Genomic DNA, 20,723 nt, shown 5'->3' with positions numbered 1-20,723 from the left:
AACTCCAGTGCTCAGGCAACGTCGCTGTGGTTGTATTTACAGAGGGTTTGCATCAGCTTGTAAGGTTGGGTTTGCCTTCAACACGATTCGAATCATGCTCTGTGTAATTCTAATTCGTTTGTAATTTTATCGTATTAATTAGTAATTAATTACGTAAGCTGTGTGGGGCACAGGCTTGCACCGTGCGGGCAGGTGGAGGTCAGAGACAAGCTTGGGTTATCCGGCTCGGCCAGAGACAAGCTCGGGTTACCGGCTCGTCCGCAGCGGTCTATCTGCGGAGCCATCTCGCGGCCGGGAATGTGCAGCGTTCTGTGTGCATCCGGCCGGTTTTCAGAGTCCTCTTTCCCTGGATGACGGCTCGCTAGCCTAAGAGCACTGTAGCCAGTTCCAGCCGGGACGTGGGGAGGATTCCTAGATTTTCTCAACCAGAAGCGAAGGAGGAAGCAGAAAGGGGCCCAGTTGGAGCCAAGGCAGTCTGGACCTGCCTGGTGAGCGAGGAACTGATTTCCCTGCTCTGCGTGGAGTTTCTGATGAAGGAAGAAAAGTTTATGGGTACCAGGTAAAGGTGTGGGGTGGGGCGGGGCGACACCCCAGTCAACCCCAGTCCAGCCTCTCCACCTACGGCCTGAGGACGAACACTGCGGGACCCATGGGCACAGAGCTGAGGAGCCAGTGGAAACAGCCATGGCCGAGCCAAAGGGCACCTCACTTGGGGGCACACAGCAAGTCCAAGGACCCCACAGGAGTGGCCAGGGATGGCTGGCAGCTTCCGGAGCCTTTGCTTTCTCTCTGGGACCAAACAGGTGAGCTGAGGGCCTGCAAGCTGAGGCTGCTAGCAGTCAGCTGCCCTGGGGAGCTCAGTCGAGGAGTCTGAGGACGCAGCTTCAGTTTCCTGGTTTGGAGGGGTTTTAGTTTTAGCTTTTTTTACATGCACCAGATCCTGACCACAGTCTCCCTACTGCCTCTCCTCCCCAGATCCACTCCTCCATTTCCCTTCAGAAAGGACAAGCCTCCGGGGGACGTCACGCCACAGGACACACGTTACCCTGAGCGCAGGCACAGCCCTTGGCTCACGGCTGCTCGGCTCTCCGGGGTCAGTGTGCTCTGAGTGCACTGTACTCAGGGTCTGTGTGATCTCACCGTTCACAACACTTTAAAATTAGTTTTGATTTTGCATGTGCCACGCATGTCTGTTCCCACAGGGGTCAGGAGAGAGTGCTGGGTCTCCTGGAGCTAGACCGTGAGCCATTACGTAGGCGCTAGGAGCCAAGCCCGGGTCCAGGCAGGAGCCATAGGGCTCTCGGCCTCTGAGCCCGTCTCCCCTCAGTCTTCTCAGTTTTCCGGACTCGCTGGCACAGACGCACGCTGTGTCCTACACGTTCCAAGCCTACCTGAAAAGAGCATGAGTTCTCCTGTTCACCCGTCAACGCTGATCACACCCCGTTGGTTGAAAGCACTGAATTTCTGTTTCCTTACTGACTTTTGCTTAATCGTTCAGTCGGTTGCTGACAGGTGAGCCACGGCTTAGGACGTCAGAGAATTCTGGTTTGGAGCTGAGCAGTCCTTCGCTGGGTTCTTGAAAGGTGGACGAACGGATAACTGGGCTCTGGAGAGACGCTTCCCAAGTCCGAGCTGTACCGGCAGGGCGCCCGTGGAAATGTTCACCTCCTGGTCAAGGAGAGAGCCCGGGACCACAGTCCCTTCAGCCCAGGGAGCTAAAGGCCTCTCAGTGTGCTCTGCTAAGACCTCCGCCACTCTCCAAGGCACCCCAGCAAGGACCACCCCACAGCCGGTCATTGTTGTGGTCATCGTTGTCATGACACCAGCCAGCTGCGGGCTGGATTCGAGCCCAGGTCATCCGACCCCTAAGGCTGGCCTCTGTCCTGTGCCTTTGCCCTGCTCTCTTCATGCTGAGGTAGCTGAGGGGCAGCGGTGACCTTGGCGCGCTGTCTCCTTCAGTCTCTCCAGGTATAAAGTAAGAAAGCTCAGCACAAGTGTCTTGGAGTCTGCGTGGCTGTTCACCGATGCCCTGTTTAAGGCACGCTGAGGAGAGCTGGGGTTTCAGACCACACAAAGAGGAGGGAGGTAACCCTTCCCAGGGGCGGGGGCCTCTCTCTAGAGTGTTCTTTTAAAAAACCAAAAATCCCAACCGTTCTATTTTACCAGTAAAGACTGGGAGCCAGATGTTGGGGTGAAAAGCTGCTAGCTCAGAAGAGCAGAGAAGGCACCCAGCTGACCTTCCTTCTCAGCTCAGGTCCTGATGGAGAAACCCAAAAGGCTCACTAGCTCAGCTGACAGACCAGGAGAAAAAGGCTAAAAACCCAAGGGCAAAGGCTTTCTAGCTCAAAGCCCCCGAAGCCAGAGAACTAGAGAGCTAACAGCTCCTTCTACATCTTAAACAGCCCTCAACACAAAGTCCCTCCTGCTCTTTAATCCCTGTCAGCTGGTTTCCCGCTCCGACTCTTGACCCAGCATTAACTTTGTTAAGTCCTGTGCAAAGAAAGCTCTTGGATTAAAGGTGTGTGCTAGGGCTGAGCCACACCAAACAAGAAGCAGGGGCTTACAGTACACAGTTTGGGGGTTCAGGATGGGATCGCCTGCGACAGGAGGGAGCAGCCTCGGGCTGCAGTGGGCAGCTTTCGCACGCACTCATCGGTCATTAGTAAACATACACTTGGACCACAGAAAGGCTTTGCCGCTGCTCTGATCCTTGCTGGGGAAGGCTTTGCTGTTGTCGTGGATCTGAGGTACTGGGGTCCTGGACATGGCTGTGCCTGCGTCAACAGTACACGTTTTACTCAGGACTTTATCCACCCCTTGCATAGCCATTCAACGCTTCCTCTGTTCCACACACAAATATATAAGCAAACAACTGAAAACAATATGCTATACTTTCTCCAGTTTAAGCCAGGAAGCCAGCTTCACCCTTCGCCTGCTCCTCAGAGAATACTGAGAACACTGGAGTTGTAGAAATGGTTCATTAATGTTGTTCTAATCTATCCCTAGGCTCTAAGGAAGCTATCCACTCATGAGATGAAGTGTGTCTCAAAAGTTTTTTATAGATTGATGTTCTGACCCCAGAATGCAAGTATTTAGAAATAAATGTCTCAAAAGTGACTGAGTTAAAATGAGTAGGTCCTTACTCTAACCTGAGGCCATCTAGATGGACCTGAGGAAAATTTGTGTGGAAACACATGGAAAAAGCCATCTTCAGTCCAGTGAAGAGGTCTCCGGGGACGCTAACCCTGCCAAATCCTTGATTGAGGATTTCCAGCCTCTGAGATTGTAAGAAAATAACTTTCCTGGCTGACACTCAGGCCACAGCACTTGGGCACAGGAGGACTCAGCAAACAACAAATGCACTTCGCAAAGAAACGCAAAGAGGCCTCGCTTCTGTGCTCTCCTCACTGGCTCTGTCTGAGATGACCGAGGTGAGAGAGCAGAGGTCCCCAGTCAGCTGACCTTGCTGGCTGGTGCTTCTGGCCACTCCTCAGCAGGGCGGAGAGGGCCCGGAGTTGACTTTGGATGACAGCTCACATGGTGGCCTCCTCATGCTCAGGAGTCTGCCTCCCCTGAAAGGAACAGCCAGGGAGTCTCAGGAGCTAGGACAGTGTGGGAGGGGCACACCACGGGGGCGGGGGCTCCTGTCTCTGCTGTCTCCTGTCACTTATGTTCTGCCGTCTTGCCTCCCCTCTGCTGAGCTGCTGGCTTTTGGGACACCACCCCCACCCCGTCTCTCTCCCAGCACCACCCGCTCTTCCTCCGGCTGCAGCTCTCAGCTGTAAGAAGAGGATTGCTCCCAGCACTTTGGAAGCTGAGCAAGAAAATCTGGAGCTCAAGGCCAGCCTGGGTCGAATAGCCAGACCCTGGTGCTGGACTCAGTCCCTGACACCAGCACATACATAACTCAGAAAATTCCTGTGCCTTCCCTAGTGAGGCCCAGCGTGCTCTGTGGAGCCTGGGCCCTGCTGATCTCTCTGACCTCGTCTTCGGCCTTTCTTCCTCTTTTGATTGAAACCATACTATCCCAGTATCTTCAGAGGTCAGTAACTCTTGGTCCGTGACTGCTCTTCCCCTCCCTCAGACGGCTCGTCCCCTCCAGCCTGAGTGTGCTTGCCTCCTCGAGTGGCTTCCTCCTCCAGATTTCCCGTCTGAGCAGAGCGGGCAGATGTCTGTGGTCAGGGGCGCAGACAGCGTGACTATGAGTCCAGGGACTTCCAGTTTTCTCACTGGTGAACGATGAGGAGGAGGATGGTGATGGTGGGTCCGCTCTCTGACCACTGATTACGAAAACTAGAGGAGTAAATTACAGACAGTGCTGAGGCAGGAGCCTGGCCTGCAGGAAAGCATCGTCCTGTAAGCACATTACAAGCGTCTGTCAGGCCAGGACAGCAGTGTGAACAGAAGCCCAAATGTACAAAGTCTAAGCATGGGCTGCAGAGATGGCTCAACGGTTAAGAGCACTGGCTGCTCTTCTAAAAGTCCTGAGTTCGATTCCCAGCACCACATGGTGGCTCTCAGCCTCTATAATGAGATCTGGTGCCCTCTGCTGGGGTGCAGGCATGCGTGCAGGCAGAACACTGTAATCATAATTAATAAATCTAAATCACTGTGCCTGCTCATTTGGGATTTTCCTCATCTATCAGAGGCTGACGGAGCCAGTCTCTTCCTGGACTTGGAACTGCAGGGGCAGACAGGACAGGTCAGGTTGGCGCTGAACTCCGAGTCTTATGCCGTGGCCCCATTTCTCACTCACCCCAGCCACATGAACTCGCTCTTGGATTCCCGCTGGCTTTGTTGGGTTTGAGTCCCTCACAGAGAGTTTGGGCTTGGTGTTCTGGCAGCTGCTGGGCCTTCGGGAGCCGTGCGGCCTATGGCCTGCTCCTGTGAGTCACCAGGATGACACTCCTGGGCTGTCCAAATCTACAGAGTGTGACCCCAGACCCCAGGGGTAGGGCCTCCCCAAGGCGTCACTCCACCGGGGACAACCGCCTCGCCCGGCACAAGTTGGGTGAGCACAGCTGCTTGGGTGGACGGCTCAAGCTTTGTCACGTTTTCTTTGTCAGTCTCTGTGAGCTCATGCGTGTGTCCACCTGTGTCCCGAAAACACGTGTTTCCTTGAGGCCACCCAGCACTCAGGCTCCTACAGTCTCTGTGCCCCATTCCACCGACGCCAGAACTGGGAGGAAGGGAGTGATCCAGGTGTGTGTGTGTGTGTGTGTGTGTGTAGTATCACCATAGTTCCAGCTATGCTGAATCCAGGAGATTGACAACAGTCTCAGCAGCTTAGTAAGAGCCTGTATCTATCTGTCTGTCCACTCACACACACACACACACACTCACACACACACACACACACACACACTCACACACACACACACACACTCACACACTCACACACACACACTCACACACACACACACACACTCACACACACACACACACACACTCACACACACACACACACACTCACACACACACACATACACACACACACACACACACACACACACATACTCACACACACACACACACTCACACACTCACACACACTCACACACACACACACACACACACACACTCACACACACACACATACTCACACACACACATGCATAGACTTCGTGTTTAGGCTCTAAGCAGAACTGCTCCCACACGCTCCCGGCGCGCAGCTCCTCTGTTATCAACGCCCTGGACCACTTGGAACACTTGCTATCACCAATCAGCCTTCCTCCAGCAGCCAGAGTCCACAGGTCACGCCCGGGTTCGCTCTCGGTGCTACCGGTTCTGTGTGAACAGATGACAGGCGGCTTCCACCAGAATCCGCGGGCCGGCTCCGCTCCCTGGCAAACAAGCTGCCTGGCTCAGCAGGGAAGAGCACTGACCGCTCTTCCAGGATCTGGGTTCCCAGCAGCCACAAGGCAGCCCACAGCCACCCCTAACTCCAGTCGGGCCCCAGCGCCCTCTCCTGGCCTCCAGGGGCACTGCGTGATGCACAAGACGCAACCCGCACATGCAGGCAAAACACTTACACACATAAAGTGAATCAGCTAATTAAAGGACAGTCCTTCCCCTTCCTCCGTTCACAGTCCCCGGTTCCTGCAGCCTTCGCCGTCCCCCGGCCACGGTCACCCAGGTTCCCCGCAGGAGTTCCCATGACCCGGGAGCGACCAGCGCCGTTGGGTGGCTGTGCCACCGTGCATCCGTTCGCCGTGAGCAGCTCTGGGTCGGCGACAGAACTGTGGAGACCTGCAAAGGCGGACCCTGGCCAGGGGCTCCGAAGGCCCCTGACAGGCTCGTGCGGCCCAGCGCTTGGTCTCCAGACGGTCGTGCGGTCAGGGCTTTCTGGGGGAACAGAACGGATAGGTATAAATACTTATATATTTATATGTGTGTATATTAATTTCTAGAGGCATACATAAATACACACACATATATTTTAAAAAATTTTTTCTGCATTTTCTGAGTACTTTTTTTTAAAGATTTATTTATTATTTACAGTGTTCTGTCTGCATGCCAGAAGAGGGCACCAGATCTCACTATAGGTGGAAATTGAACTCAGGACCTCTGGAAGAGGTCTTAACCTCTGAGCCATCTCCCCAGCGCCCCCACACATATACTGAAAGGAGATTTACCAGGTTGCCTCACAGAACGTGATCCACGTGGGCCAGTGGCTGTCCTACCGCAGAGAAGCTGCTCAGTCCTCAAGGCCAGCAGTCCCAGTCTGGTGCTGAAGGCCTGGGAAACTCCTGGAGCTCCGCCGGTCTTCAGTCTGCGATGGAATTCCGGAAAAGCTGGATTTGGTGCCAGCTGCAGCGGGAGGACAGCCTTGCCATGGAGAGCGAGGGCAAGCGTCCTTCCTCCAGTCCCTCACGCGGGTTGTCCTCAGAAGGTGGCCAGCTGCAGGGTGTGTGTTCCTGCTTCGAATAATACGATTGAGAAAATGTCTCCATCCCCCCTGGCCTCGGGGGATGAAGACAGTGCAGTCCTGATGTGGCCGGAGGTGCTGGGGAAGGGGGAAAGAGGGGAAGTGGGGGCTGGGAGGAGGGGACGAGGGGCACCCTCGGATATAAAGTAAATAAACTAACACAAAATTTAAAAAAAGAAAAGAAAAGAAAATATCCCGGTTGCTGGAGAGATGGCTCAGAGGTTAAGGGCACTAGCTGTGCTGTCAGAGGCCCTGAGCTCAATTCCCGCACCCACACGGTGATGGAGTCTGACCCCTTCTTCTGGTGAAGACAGACTGGCATACATAAAATACACATCTTAAGTTATATTAAATTAACTAGATAAAATATATATCTTAAATTAAAATACACATCTTAAAATAGATCTGAAAAAGAAGACAAGAAAAAGAAAATTTCTCAGGGGAGCAGCAGCATTTGGGTTTTATTTGGTTCCAGTGTGCCCAGGCTGACAACCAAGGTCAGCAGCACAGGGCGTCTAGCTGTTGCCCTCTCCTGCTTCTGCCCTCTTCTGCTCATGCGCCACAGCCCCGTGCAGCCGTCTTGACTGAGGTCCCTGTGCCTCTGGCTGCAGCTGCCTTCTGCACCGTGGCAGACGGAGACGGTTCCTCTGTGCGGCTGCTCCCGGCAGGTTATCTGACCGCGGTGGTGCAGATCTTAATGAGTGCCCCCACTGAAGGGCCAGGCGGTTGCTTTAGCCTTCCAGCCGTGTGGCCGAAGCTGCCATTCCACTGCGGTGCAGGCTTTCGTAGGAACAGTTTTCAAAACATGTAGTTTATAAACACCGCAAGAGGCATTGCTGGATTATGTAGTAACAGTTTGTTGCTTTGGTTTTTTGAGACAGGGTCTCTCTGTGTAGCCCTGGATGTCCCTGACTCCCTTTGTAGACCAGGCTGGCAGTGAACTCACAGAGATCTGCTTGCCTCTGCTGCTATGTTGAAGTTTGTTAAAAAACTGATGGCTGCTCCTGCCTTCTTGCTCTCTTGCTCTTTCCTTCTCTGTCAGGGAGCCCCTTCTTCTCCCCGTATCATGTCTCTCTCTCTCTTCTTCTCTCTCTCCATCCAATAAATCTCATTGGATTTAAAAAAGAAAGGAAGGAAGGAAGGAAGGAAGGAAGGAAGGAAGGAAGGAAGGAGAGCTGGTGGCCAGCCAGGCAAGATGGAACACAGAGAAGCCCTGTCTCGAAAAACCAAAAATAAATAATAATAATAATAACAATAATAATAAATAATTCAGTATCTTGCTTCCATTAACAACATTTTAGAATGTAAATTATGTATTTTCTCTTTAGAGTGGTTTTTTGGGTGAGAAGCCACGTCTACAAAGCTTGTCCAGGCTTGTGGCAGACTTCCCCATTCCGAGGGTTGGGCTTCATCTTCTCTCTTGCGTTAAGCTCATTTCCCACAAACGGAGGAAACTCACAGGGGTGGCATTCCCGCACCCAGGCATTCCCAGAAAGGAGTTCTGGTCTCCCCAGATCCTGGCAAGCTCAGACAAGCACATGGTAATGGATTCGTGCTGCTTTGCTGTTGATTCAGCTTGTGGCGTCACCCCTTTGTCTGTGTGTTTCAGTGCCCAGGACCTTATGCCCGGCAGGCAAGCTGTGCCACTGGGCCACACCCCCAGCTCTCTACCCGTCCTTTTTAACTTTGCACGGGTCCAACTTCTTTGGCTTGCTCTATTTTCTTGAGATAGAGTCTCTGTGCAGCCCAGAGTGACCTAGAACTTTCTGTGTAGGCCACGCTGTTGGCGGCCTCACCGGTAGACCAAGCCCACAGCTGAGACACAGGGCTCCTCTGCGTGCTGAAACGGCCTGTGCTGCCCTTTCTGCACACAGCCTTTCACTGACGTGTGTTCTCCACGTCAGGGCTTTCCCGGGCTGCGGCAAACCTTTCGGCCTGCTAAGCACCACCATGCTCTCTCCTCAGGAAGAGGCTGGATTTGCCTGCTCGCACCCCGCCTGCTCTCTGTAATGCTCTAGAAGGGGGTTCTCTGCCTGGGCGCCGATGACAGGGCCTAAGACCACTGGGAAACACCGATATTTACGTTATGGCTCACACCACTAGCCAAATTACAGTTAGGAAGTAGCAACAGAATAATCTTATGTCTGGGTGTCACCACAACTGAGGGACTGCACTGAAGGGTCACAGACTTAGGAAGGGAGAACCATGACTACAGAATGAGCCCCAGGCTGCCCACGTGCTGGGCTGGCATCGGACCACAGGCTCAGACTCCAGCCAGCCCAAGATGGCGTCTCTTCAGCCAGCTGTTATTTTCGGAGCCAGAACACGAGTTTGCTTTGTGGCTTCTTTGTTGGAAACTGTTGGTCGTTTCTAAATTCAAGATTTTTCCCTTCTTCATTCACTTTTCCTCGGTGTCAAGCCTGTTCTTGGATCCTTCTGTATGCGATAGTCTCTCCCTCTTCATAAAAAATCATTATTTACTTATTTCATGTGCATTAGTGTTTTGCCTGCACACATGTCTGTGTGAGGGTGTCAATCCCCTGGAACTGGAGTTACAGGTGGTTGTGAGGCACCGTGGGGTGCTGGGAGTTGAACCGGGGTCCTCCTGAAGAGCAGCCGGTGCTCTTGCCCGCTGAGCCACCCCCGCCGTGCTGTGTCTCTTTACGCGTGTTAGTTTTTCATAAGGTCCTTGTCCGGCCACAGGCCAGAGCCTTTTCATCTCAGCCTGTTCTTGTCCTCGCCTTCAGAATTCCGGCTCATTCACCAGAGTCCGTCCTGACACTTTCTCCCGAATCCTACAGTGATTTTTCCTTAGTGTTCACTTTTGGATATCGTGGCCTCTCCTGTGTTTGAGGAAATGTTTCCAGATCTATACAATGTTTTGTTGATCTCTGCCAATGCTATGTCATCCATAGAGAGTTGCTTGAAAAAATAAGACTAGCAGTGTGACTCAAGGGCTGAGAGCTCGCCTAACACCCGTGAGGCCTGGGTCACCTCCATCACACACACATGCACACACATGAACACACACACACACACATATTGTAGGGAGATGTAAAAGGAGAGGAAGAAAGAGAGAAAAATTATATAGTGAGGGGCTGGAGAGGCAGCTCTGTGCACAAAGCACTTGCCTTGCAGGCATTAAGGGAGTGAGACGTTCATTCACGCAGGCGCAGTGATGCACGCCTGTAACCTCAGTGCTCTGGGAGGCAGAGGCAGGCGGATCTCTGTGAGTTCAAGGCCAGCCTGGTCTTCAAAGTGAGTCCAGGACACAGAGGAAAGAAAGAAAAGAAAGAAAGAAAGAAAGAAAGAAGGGAGGGAGGGAGGGAGGGAGGGAGGGAGGGAGGGAGGGAGGGAGGGAAGAAAGAAAGAAAGAGAGGAAGAAAGGAAGAAAGAAAGAAAGAAAGGAAGGAAGGAAGGAAGGAAGGAAGGAAGGAAAGAAAGGAAGAAGGAAAGAAAGAAAGAAGGAAAGAAAGAAAGAAAGAAAGAAAGAAAGAAAGAAAAGGCAAAGGAAAGGAAAATAAAGGAAAGAAAAAAAAAAAACAAGACAAGACTTTCATCCCAGTCCCCACATCCCACACTAATTGCTGGGCGTGCTGGCTCGTGCCCATAATCCCAGCACTGAGGAAGAACACCCCTGAGGGTCACTGGCCATCTGGTCTAGCCTAGTCTAATTAATGAGCTCCAATCAGAGACCTTGCCTCAAAGAAGGTAGACAGTGTCCCTGAAGACGTGAAGATTGTCCTCTGATCTTCACACACATTCCCTCACGCCCGTGCACATACACACACAGACACGTTAAAATTAATGCTGTGAGCTGGCACCAGGCTGCGCAGCTTTAATCCCAGCATCAGGAGGGAGAGGTAGGCAGATCCCTGTGAGCTCCAGGCCAGCCTGGTCTACACAGAGAGACCCTGCCTCAAAAAGGAACAGCACAGCAAAGCCACCCTGTGCCTAACTGCTGTTTATCAGGCACCAAAACAGTGAACATCCGTCGCCAACTCCAGCCCCGCAAACTGCGTTCCAGCTCGGTGCTCGGCTCAGAAATCCGAAGCTTATCCGGATAAGAAAGCCGGAAAGCCGGGAGCAGCTCCGCGAAAGGCGGCTCCTGTGCTCCACACTTAGTCTTCAGCTGACAGAGCATAAGGACCGTCTGGGAGTGGAGTGACAGCTCTCCCGGCCGTGTACAGAGCTCTGTGGCCGAGAGGAACGCAATCAGGCTCGTTAATGCTTAAACCGCTTCCCAGCGCCGAGGTTTGCCACTGGCGAGACGGGCAGATTTGTGGGAAGTAAATAAACTTTGTTCAAGACTTTATTTATTTATTTAAGTCAGGGTTTCTCTGTGTGGCCCTGGCTGTCCTGGAATCCTCAGGACTTTTAAAAATGTTCTTTAAAGAAAATAATCTTCATGAGAGAAATGAGCTGTGAGGAAAGCATTTTATTGGTTTAAAAAGAGAATTCAGGTCACACTCAACTACACAGTAAATCAGTCACCTGTCCCACGCGAGACCGTGTCTTGCTGACGTTCGATCCCACTGTGAAGCCCGAACCGCGAGCTGTAAAACCGTGTCTCTCGCTAGGACTGGCTGCCCCACACGGTAATCACAACGGAGAGTTCCCGGATTAGAGGTGAGAGCGAGGTCACCCACACACACGCGAGACAAAGCCAAACAAACAGGAAAAGCCTGGTCTGGGGCGATGGCTCAGTAGGTAAGGGGCTTGCTGGGCAAGGGTGAGGACCTGAGTTCAAATCCCCCAGCCCACAGAGGAGCCAGCGTGGCGCCGACAGGGGCACTGTGCCCCAGTGCTCCCACCGCATGAGGGACGTGAAGACAGAAGGGTCTTCGGAAGTCCATGGGCCGGCGGGCAAGGGACCTGCCGGGAGAAACCCACCTCACACACGGCCCCCAGCAGGAACTGACCTCCATGAGCGCGCTGGGCACGCCTGTGCCCACACCCACACACCCACAGTGCCGGGGCAGGTGAACACAGCGTTTATTCCTTTCCCACGTAAGGGCTGGCTGCAGGGCAGCCGGTCGGCACTGGCATCCAGCCGGGCTTGTTCCTCGGAGCTTCCACTTCTCTTTTAACCAGCGGGTCGTCCAGCATCGTCCCTCTGGCGACGAAGAGATGGCGCGCGGCATCACACAGTACGCAAGTCTTTCAAATTAAGATTGATTTTTGTAGCCAGGTGCGGGGGCGCGCGCCTGTGAGCCCAGCACTCGGGGAGGCAGAGGCAGGCGGATCTCGGTGAGTTCAAGGCCGGCCTGGTCTACTGAGTTAGTCCAGGACAGCCAGGGCTACACAGAGAAACCCTGTCTCAAGAAACAAAGCAAAAGACTTATTTTTGTGTCGTGTATGTTGGTGCTGAGATCTTTGATTGTGCCCATGGTAGGGGTGCAGTCCACCTTTAGAGGGACAGGCTATGGGCCGAATACCAAAAGACAGCCGTTCAAGGGGTGCCGGGGAATTAGAGCGAGCAGTTCCCTTTTCAGGGAAGCTCACGGGGCCACGTGTCCCGGACCTCAGGGGCGGCAGCAGGGACGGGCAGGCCGAGGTTTGCAGAGAGAAGCTAAAGGGTGAGGTCCAACATTGAAAACAAGCACCGGTTCAGCTTTAACAGGCCTCCGGAAGCGCGAGGGAAGGGAAAACGGAGGGAAATGACAGAGCGTATCAGAAGCGCCGTGGAAGCGACTTCTAAAAACTTCAAGTTGGTTCAAGGAGGACCGGTTTTAACTGCAGACTGATCCCGGTCCCCACTGCCCTCACAGCTGGTTCACCTTGGAAACTTGGCTTTGTGTTGTGTTTACTTTGACACGAGATCTCGCCAGATAACCCTAAGCGGGTGGGAACTGGCTGTAACTCAGGCTGGCCTCAAACTCGCAGGAATCCTGCCTCTGGCTCCTGGATGCTGACACCAACAAGCATTGCCACCTCCGGCCCTCTGCCCTGGACACACTGTTAAAGCACTGAAGGAGCCAACAGAAGCTATCAGCAGCCGCCTAATTGCTTATGAGTCAGAGGCAAACAGCTCGAACTGAAGGGGAAAGGTCAAAGTGCTTTCTGTTTTTCTGGCGTCCTCTCATTTAAGAGGTAAATTCTTCATGGCTGAGTCTCTGTCCAGCCCCTCTGTCTCAGGGGCCACAGGTTCTGCACTGTTTGAGTGGCACCCGGTCTCCTCCCTTTCACGTCTGCGGTGGCTTGGGCAGCGATTCCGCAGAGGCTGCTGGCTAGACACCCGCTGCCTATGGCCCTGCCATCAGCCGCTCTTCTGGGGTCCCGGGTATTTCCTGCAGCCCTCATCTCTCCACGGCCTGACCACCCGCTAGGAAGCATGAGTGAACGACCCCTCATGGGTGCAGTGTGTGGCTTGGTCCTGGAACTGTGAGCCGTACCGTCTCCAGCACATGGTCCCAAGGAAGGGGGCTTAAGGGAGTCACGCACTAAGCGATTCCAGGGGCTCGGGACACAACTTGCTAGTTAAGAGTGAAACCCTCTGCCATGCAGACTGTGAAAGCAGATGCTGAGCCTGACGACCAACTGACAGGCAGAGTGAATGGAATTTTATGTAAGAAGTGGGAAATAGTAAGAGCTGGAGAGGACAGAACTCCACAAGGAGAGCAACAGAACAAGAAAATTTGAACACAGGGAACTTCCCAGAGACTCATACTCCAACCAAGGACTATTCATGGAGATAACCTAGAACCCTGACAATGCAGCCACTTCTGATGAGAACTGATAGTCTAAGATCAGAAAGAAGGAGAAGAGGACCTCCCCTATCAGTGGACTTGGGGAGGGGCATGCATGCAGAAAGGGGGGGGAGGGTGGGACCAGGTGGGGAGGAGGGAGGGGCTTATGGGGGGATACAAAATGAATAAAATGTAATTAATAAAAGTTAAATAAAGAAAAAAAAAAGAGTGCTGTTCCGGAGGACCTGGTTAGCTCCCAGCACCCACGTGGATGCTAGCGACCCTCTGTAGCTCCAGGTCTAGGGGATCTGACCCTTTCTTCCGGCCTCTCCAATGCTTTGTGAACACAGTATGCAGACAAAACGCTCATACACAGAAAATAAAAACAAAGCTTTTAATAAATGACTTCTTCAGGCAGATGGTGATATACTGCCTACGGTCCCAGCCCTCGTGATGCTGAGGCTGGAGGATAGTGAATCTCAGGCTAGTCTGATCCCCATCATATAACCTTGTCTCAAAAGGCCAAAAGTAAAATTAAATAGATTTCTTATGGTAAAGCTGACTGAAGCCGGGCATGGTGGCACACACCTTTAACCCCAGTGCTCAGGAGGCAGAGGCAGGTGGATCTCTGAGTTTGAGGCCAGCCTGGTCTACAGAGTGAGTTCCCGGACACCCATGTCTATAGAGCAAGACCCTGTCTCAAAAACAAAACAAGCAAACACTCAAGCGCACTGGAGCAGCGGCTGGCGGCTGAGAGCGTCTGCCACTCCCCGAGGACCTGGGTTTGACTCCAGCGCCCATACGCTACCCCACAACCGCCTGTGACGTCAGCCCTGGTCCGTCTAACGTGCTCTTCCGGTGCAGACCTGAGGCACACAAGCGATTCACAGACACACATGCAGGCAAAACAGTCCCACACATAAACCTGGAATTAAACAGAAAGACGATGGGGCTGCCATGGTTCATACAGCCGTCACTGAGCCGCTGAGGCCAGAGCTGGAACACTTGAGTCCACTCTGAGAAACAGAAATGGGTGAACAAACCAAATTTGAGAGCGGGGCAACGGTGGCACACACCTTTAATCCCTGCAGAGGGAGGCCAAGGCGGTGGGTCTCTGAGTTCCAGATACACAGTGAAACCTGTCTCAAAAACCAAAAACAGACAAGCATTGAGAAGACATAAACAAAAAGTCATTGTCACTTTGTTTTTTAATGAGGCCTTGCGCGGTAAGCCAGGTAGGCCTCAAATGCACAGTCTCTCTGAAGAGCTCGGCGCTGCTGGGGCCAGTGCCCGGCGCCTCCTTTTAGTCTCTTCACGGAACAATCTCTCCTTGTGGGGAAGCAATCTCCAGGCCGCCATCCCTCTGTCCCGCACTCCCTTGCTCACAAACCCTTCTTCCCTGTCCTGCTGAACTCTTCCAACCAGCTCTGAAGGCAGGCGGCTTCACAACCTTCTTCACGGATGGAACCACTGAGACGTCCAGAGCCGAAGGGCTGAGCCGAAGGGGAAGGGCATCAGCGGAACGGCATGTCCTGATGGAGGAAATGGACGCTGACCCCAGCCTTCCCGCATCTGCTATCGCCACGTCCCCTGTGCACCTGGCGGCCCCGCCACCTCTCAGCGCCTCTCGGTCTTATCACCAGGAGCCGCCGGGTCTCTGCCACTCCTCCTCTCGGACCTTTGCTCCACGCTCCTGCCTGTTTCCCCCGGACCCTGGCACTCCCTGCTCACTTTCACTCACACCTGCCTTCCCCCGAGCCTCAGACATGTGCACCGGGAAGTGTGCTCGCTGCCTAGGGCTCTCTCTCATCCCTCTCTCCCTCATCTGCATCGTGGCCAATGCCCTCCTGCTGGTTCCTGATGGGAAGACCACCTGGACAGGCAGCAACCTCAGCCTGCAAGTTTGGCTCATGGGCGGCTTCATTGGAGGGGGCCTGATGGTGAGAATGGGGGAGCGCTGGCCGGGACCTGGGGGGTTCGGTCAACAGGAGAGAGAGGAAAAGGGACGGACCAGCTTGCTCTGGAGGGCATGGCAAGGGCGTTGTGGTGTCTGCCCCACACACTAACCCTTCTGGGGGAGGTCCTGGGTGAGCCCAAGGGTCCTGAGCTGACTTGGGGGGGGTGGGAGGGAGAAGAGCTCCCCGCTCTCTGGGAGCCAGTTCTCCGTGCCCCTCCTACTGCCCACAGGCACGCGACGAGGACGAGGGAGAAGCAGGAGGGGCAGCTGCTTGGGTGGGAGGCTTCGGGGCACTGCCACAGGGCAAGGCGGGCCTAGGGCAACCTTTGCAGCCCGGGCTGAATCTTAGATCCGTGTTCTGCTCTCTCTTCCGTGGCCGACCCTTCTCAGCACCTTCCCTATGTGGAGGTCAGGGTTAAGTATAAAAATCCTGCACCTGGAAGCACAGGCCTCTGGTCCCAGGACTCCAGAGGCAGAGGCAGTGGACCTCCGACTTCGAGACCAGCCTGGTCTACAGAGCAAGTTTCAGGGCTAGACAGAAAAACCCTGTACTGAAAAACTGAAAGGAAAAAAAAAAGTGAGGGAAGGAGAGACACAAATGTTCTAGATTTTCTTCCCATCTTGACACCACTTCTGACGTGGTTTTTGTTGTTTTTGCTTTGCTTTGTTTTTTGAGGCAAGGTTTCCTATCAGCCCCGCCTTGAGCTGACTGTAGCTAAAGATAGACTTGAACCCCTGAACCCATTTACCTCCTAAATGCTGGGGCTGCTTCACTAGGCCCAACTTTTTTGGTTTTTAAGACAAGGTCACACGAAAGCCAGCGTGTCTTGAACTGGTGATGTGACCAAGGCTGAGCTTAAAGCCCTGGATCTTATTTCTCCTCCAAAACTCTGGAACTATGAGTGTGCACTCAGGAGGCAGAGGCAGGAGGATCTCTGTGAGTTCTAGGACACCCTGGTGACCTTGATGATCTATGTATCAAGTTTCAGGACAGCTGGGGCTATAGAGTAAGACTCTATCTTTAAAAAGCAAAAATCAATTCCAGGTGTGTGCACAATGACATCACCAGAAAGGCTGAGCAGGAAGAGGTCAGTGTTGTCAGGAGACGGGAAAGGAGAGGGCGCCGAGAAGTCTTGCATTAAGCAGGGTTTGCTCTGAGGTTGCTAACGACAGAACCGCAACCTTCAGCCTCTCCTCTGGAGAACACAGTTCTGCCTCTTTTCCGGTGTGTATCGGCCAAGACGTGTGTGCTTGGTCAGGTCGCTGTGGAGGCCAGGCCTGGGGCGGCACAGGTACAATCTCAGTACTCAGGAGGACAAAGCAGGAGGAGCAGGAGGATCCGAGTTCAAATCCATCCTGGCTGCTAGAAAGTGACAATGTTGGGGGGGGGGGGAGAGGAGAGAAGAAAAAGAGAAAATGGCAGGGCGAGGGTGGGTGCTGGGAGAGGGCCGGGCACAGCGGCATCCTAGCACTTTGGAGGCGGATGACCATGAGTTAATGCCAGCCTTAGGCTCCAGTAGACCTTGTCTCAAGATAAATTAATCAGATAGAACAGTGGGCTGGAGTTGGGCTCCGGCATGGCCTACTGTGCTCTTTGGGCTCAAGCAGCAACGTGAGACAAAAGAACAGAAAGGGGGCCGCGGAACTGCAGACTCGGTAAGTGGGGAGTGGGGCCCGCTGGGAGCGCGGTACAGGGCAAGCGCTGTGTGGTGCTGGGGTCGGCACAGGTCAGTCTCTGAGAGTGTTAGTATGTAGCTCGTGGTGGCCTGGAGCTTGATACGTAGCCCAGGCTAGCCTCAGCCCCACCCCAGCCCCACGCTGGAATTTCAGGATGGAATGCGCACACACACCCACACACACAGCTCAGGATCTCTCTGAAGATACCACAAAGAAACTGAGCAGATAGAAGAACAATTAATTAAGTTAAGCAAGTGTTAGCGCGTGGGATGGAGTCTGGGATGACGTGAGACCAGAGTGCAGAGAATCTACCGGGCAGAGAACCTCTCCTCATGGAACGGGAACCGGGGCTGAGTGCGTGAAGAAAGAGGAAGGCACAGGAGATTCAAGTCAGCCCTGGTGTAGGAGGGTTAAAACCTCCCGGCCGCGGCGAACTGTGTACATTTTCCCACTGATGAAGGCCAGAAAGGTGAAAGGTAGATGGATTGGGGGAACTGAGAAAGCAGCCAATTCACGAGTGGGGTGAAGGCCCGGGTGGCATTCCGGAAGTCCCCCGGGCGGGACGGTGTTCGTGCAGAGTTCGGTGTGCTCCGGACTTAACCGCCGACGGCCTTTGTCTGGAGAGCTGCAGTTCTCTGACCCTCCGGGAAGCGCCGTCTGCACAGAGGTGAGGCGGCTGGAAGTCCAGCGGTGGTGCCGCGAGGAGATGGGCTGCGAGGGCAGCCCACGGGGCGAGGGCACCGCGGCGGCTTCCCGGAGGAGGGCGACGGGGGCGCACGGAGGAGGGCGACGGGGAGCAGGGAGGAGGGCGACGGGGAGCAGGGAGGAGGGCGACGGGGGCGCACGGAGGAGGGCGACGGGGGAGCAGGGAGGAGGGTGATGGGGAGCACGGAGGAGGGCGATGGGGGCGCACGGCGCACGGAGGAGGGCGAAGCCGTCTCCCACTCTGTCCCGCAGGTCCTGTGCCCGGGAATCGCCGCCGTGCGCGCCGGGGGGAAGGGCTGCTGCGGGGCAGGCTGCTGCGGGAACCGCTGCCGGGTAAGCACCCGCCCGGGGGAGGGGGGACCGGGCCTCGCGGCCAGCCGGGCTCTCACACCTCCCCGGGCCGTCGGTGGCCGAGGCTCGCGGGGCGGGGGGCTCCCGGGGGGGAGGCTCTGGGGTGTGGGGAGGCTCTCGGGGTCCAGGGGGGCCTCTCTGGGTGGGGGGGGGGCCGGCCCGCGCACCCCAGCCCGCCCGCCCTCCTCTCCACCCCGCCAGATGCTGCGCTCCGTCTTCTCCTCCGCCTTTGGGATGCTGGGCGCCCTGTACTGCCTGGCCGTGGCGGGCGCCGGGCTCCGCGTCGGACCCAAGTGCTTGGTCGGCAACAAGTGGGACTACCACCTCCAGGACACCCAGTAAGCCCCGCGCCTGCACCGGCCAGCTCCCCACTGCCCTGCCCGCGGGGGCCAGACCGAGCTGCTAGAGCGCCCCTCCGGGCTGCAGGGCCCCGAGGTTGGGAGCACTGGCTGCCCGCGCGGAGGTCCTGAGTTCAATCCCAGCCCCGCGCGGAGGCTCTCCGCCATCCGCAGCAGGGTCCCTCCCCTGGGCGTGGGGCCGCTGCGGGGACCCCTTCGACCCGACCCCCTCCAACCCGACCCCGCCGTCCGCAGGGGCGCTTACCTGCGCAACCACACCCTGTGGAGTCTGTGCGAGGCGCCGCCTCACGTGGTCCCCTGGAACGTGACCCTCTTCTCCATCCTGGTGGCCGCGTCGAGCCTGGAGACGGTGCTGTGCGGCGTCCAGCTGGTGAACGCGGCCTGCGGCGTGCTGTGCGGGGACTGCCGGAAGAAGGAGGTGGGCCGCGGGGGGCAGGGGGCGGAGGGCGCGGGGCGGGGGGCGGGGGGCGCGGGGCCCGGGGCGGAGGGCGAGCCACCGCGGCCTCTCCACGCCCTCTCTCCTTTCCCGTCAGGGCTCAGCGCACTGATTCCAGGGGCCACCCCCAACACCCTATTTCCGGGGATCCCCGCGGCGACGACAAACGGCTTTCATTGCTCAAGATTCTCCTTCGTGGAATAAACCGCCCTGAGCGCCCTCCGCCCCTGTCTGCGCTGTGGAAGGAGTGTGCGTGGGCCTTCAGACACAACTGTCTAGGCTTGGGGCCTCGGTCTGTGCCCCCAAGTCCCCCTCACCCCGCTTATTCTTTTCTTAGCAAATAGTTACTGTTCTGGAAATAAAATTCTGTGCTCTTGAGGAATCTTACACGCTCATGATGAAAGATGAGCCACTTTTATTTTTCTTTACGTGTGTGTGTGTGTGTGTGTGTGTCTCAGAGGACAACCTGTAGGCCTTGGTTCTTATACCGTGTGTGTTCTGGGGATCAGGCTCAGGTCCCCACCTGACTCCTTCCCACTGTTGGGGAGCAGCCTCCAGGCAGGAGGAATTGAGCCAGGCTCTTCGGAGCAAACGGTCCCAAGCCTTAAGGAACAGCTCAGCCCCGGCCCCACCCTTCTGCTTCACCAGCAGGAACAAAGTGTGCTCAGGTACTGAAAACACCCCCCCACACACACACAGACAATCTGTAACTTCCTGGTTGGTTCCCTGTCTGGCTTCTCTGCCTGTTTGTTTGTTTTTGAGACAGGGTCTCTCTGTGTAGCCCTAGCTGTCCTGGACTCGCTTTGTAGACCAGGCTGGCCTCGAACTCAGAGAGATCCGTCTGCCTCTGCCTCCCGAGTGCTGGGATTACTGGCATGAGGCACCGCTCGCCTCACTTTTCTTACACCTGCCATTGGCAACTTTTTAAAAAAGTGAAGGATTATTTCAGTCGGTGGTAAATGTTAGGTCTCAGAGCAGGCACAAGTGATTAACTGAGGCGCCTGCCTGTTTGACATCTCAGAGGACCTGGCCAGGCGGGTTCTCCCAGCATCCCTCAGTCCTTACCTGTTACAGGATATGGCTGGCATGCCCCAGCCCCCACCCTAAACTTCTCCAGCTATTTTGGTTACCTGGCCTTTTTTTTTTTTTTTTTTTTTTTTTTTGTCTACCCCTTATCCTGCTGGCCTCCAGGTCTCCCCCTCCCTCCCCCTTGCGTCTGCCTTCTTCTCCCTCTCCCTCTGGGCTCAGCGTCATCCTCTCTCTGGACTCTCCCAGATGACCCTATGTCCCCCCTTTTACCTACAACAAACCTCCTCCATCATACCTAGGAGTAGTCATGTCTTTCCTTTCTTGTTCCTTTTTTCATTCATAAAACATTTTAAAACCACGTTGGTAATGAGGTAAGTATTGGCTGTGGGAGGAAATGTGTGCGTGATAAGGAAAGTCTAATTCTGAGCACAGCAACTTGGCTGTGGATTCCAGGCAGAGAAAACAGCATGGAAACAGATGTCCTCCATGACAGTTTCTACCTAGAAAAGATAGAAGCCATTTGGAATTTGCAGGGCGAGGTGGGGACGGGACAGGTGGCGGGAACTGTGGGGAAGAGCTTTTAGCTTCAGAG

General features: G+C 54.9%; 1 protein-coding gene and 2 long non-coding RNA genes across 3 annotated transcripts; 2 read left to right on the top strand and 1 right to left on the bottom strand.

Annotated features, from left to right (window-relative positions):
- Window positions 1–255: 255 nt before the first annotated feature.
- LOC132646263 (uncharacterized) lies at window positions 256–3,121 on the top strand. The gene is made up of 2 exons (XR_009584374.1): window positions 256–803; window positions 976–3,121. It is a non-coding gene; the product is annotated as an uncharacterized LOC132646263 (long non-coding RNA).
- Window positions 3,122–13,997: 10,876 nt separating this feature from the next.
- On the bottom strand, window positions 13,998–18,237 carry LOC132646262 (uncharacterized). The gene is made up of 2 exons (XR_009584373.1): window positions 16,011–18,237; window positions 13,998–15,149 (listed from the first exon to the last, which is right to left on the bottom strand). It is a non-coding gene; the product is annotated as an uncharacterized LOC132646262 (long non-coding RNA).
- On the top strand, window positions 15,258–19,489 carry Tm4sf5 (transmembrane 4 L six family member 5). Its single transcript, XM_021651601.2, has 5 exons — window positions 15,258–15,557; window positions 18,209–18,289; window positions 18,509–18,645; window positions 18,901–19,084; window positions 19,200–19,489. Exons 1-5 carry the CDS (start codon window positions 15,384–15,386, stop codon window positions 19,212–19,214), a joined length of 591 nt encoding a protein of 196 aa, XP_021507276.2. The 5' UTR covers window positions 15,258–15,383; the 3' UTR covers window positions 19,215–19,489.
- The last annotated feature ends 1,234 nt before the right edge of the window (window positions 19,490–20,723 follow it).

Source organism: Meriones unguiculatus, chromosome 11 (assembly GCF_030254825.1).
Source record: "Meriones unguiculatus strain TT.TT164.6M chromosome 11, Bangor_MerUng_6.1, whole genome shotgun sequence".
Lineage (NCBI taxonomy): Eukaryota > Metazoa > Chordata > Mammalia > Rodentia > Muridae > Meriones > Meriones unguiculatus.
Note: the sequence above shows the minus strand (reverse complement) of the source record. Positions and strands in the feature narration are given on the sequence as shown.

Bases quoted from the DNA above. Each gene is read 5' to 3' on its own strand.
- Tm4sf5 (XM_021651601.2), top strand. From the start codon at position 15,384: ATGTGCACCGGGAAGTGTGCTCGCTGCCTAGGGCTCTCTCTCATCCCT. The intron at 18,290-18,508 runs GTAAGCACCCGC...CCACCCCGCCAG, and splicing joins GCTGCGGGAACCGCTGCCGG to ATGCTGCGCTCCGTCTTCTC. The intron at 18,646-18,900 runs GTAAGCCCCGCG...CGCCGTCCGCAG, and splicing joins TACCACCTCCAGGACACCCA to GGGCGCTTACCTGCGCAACC.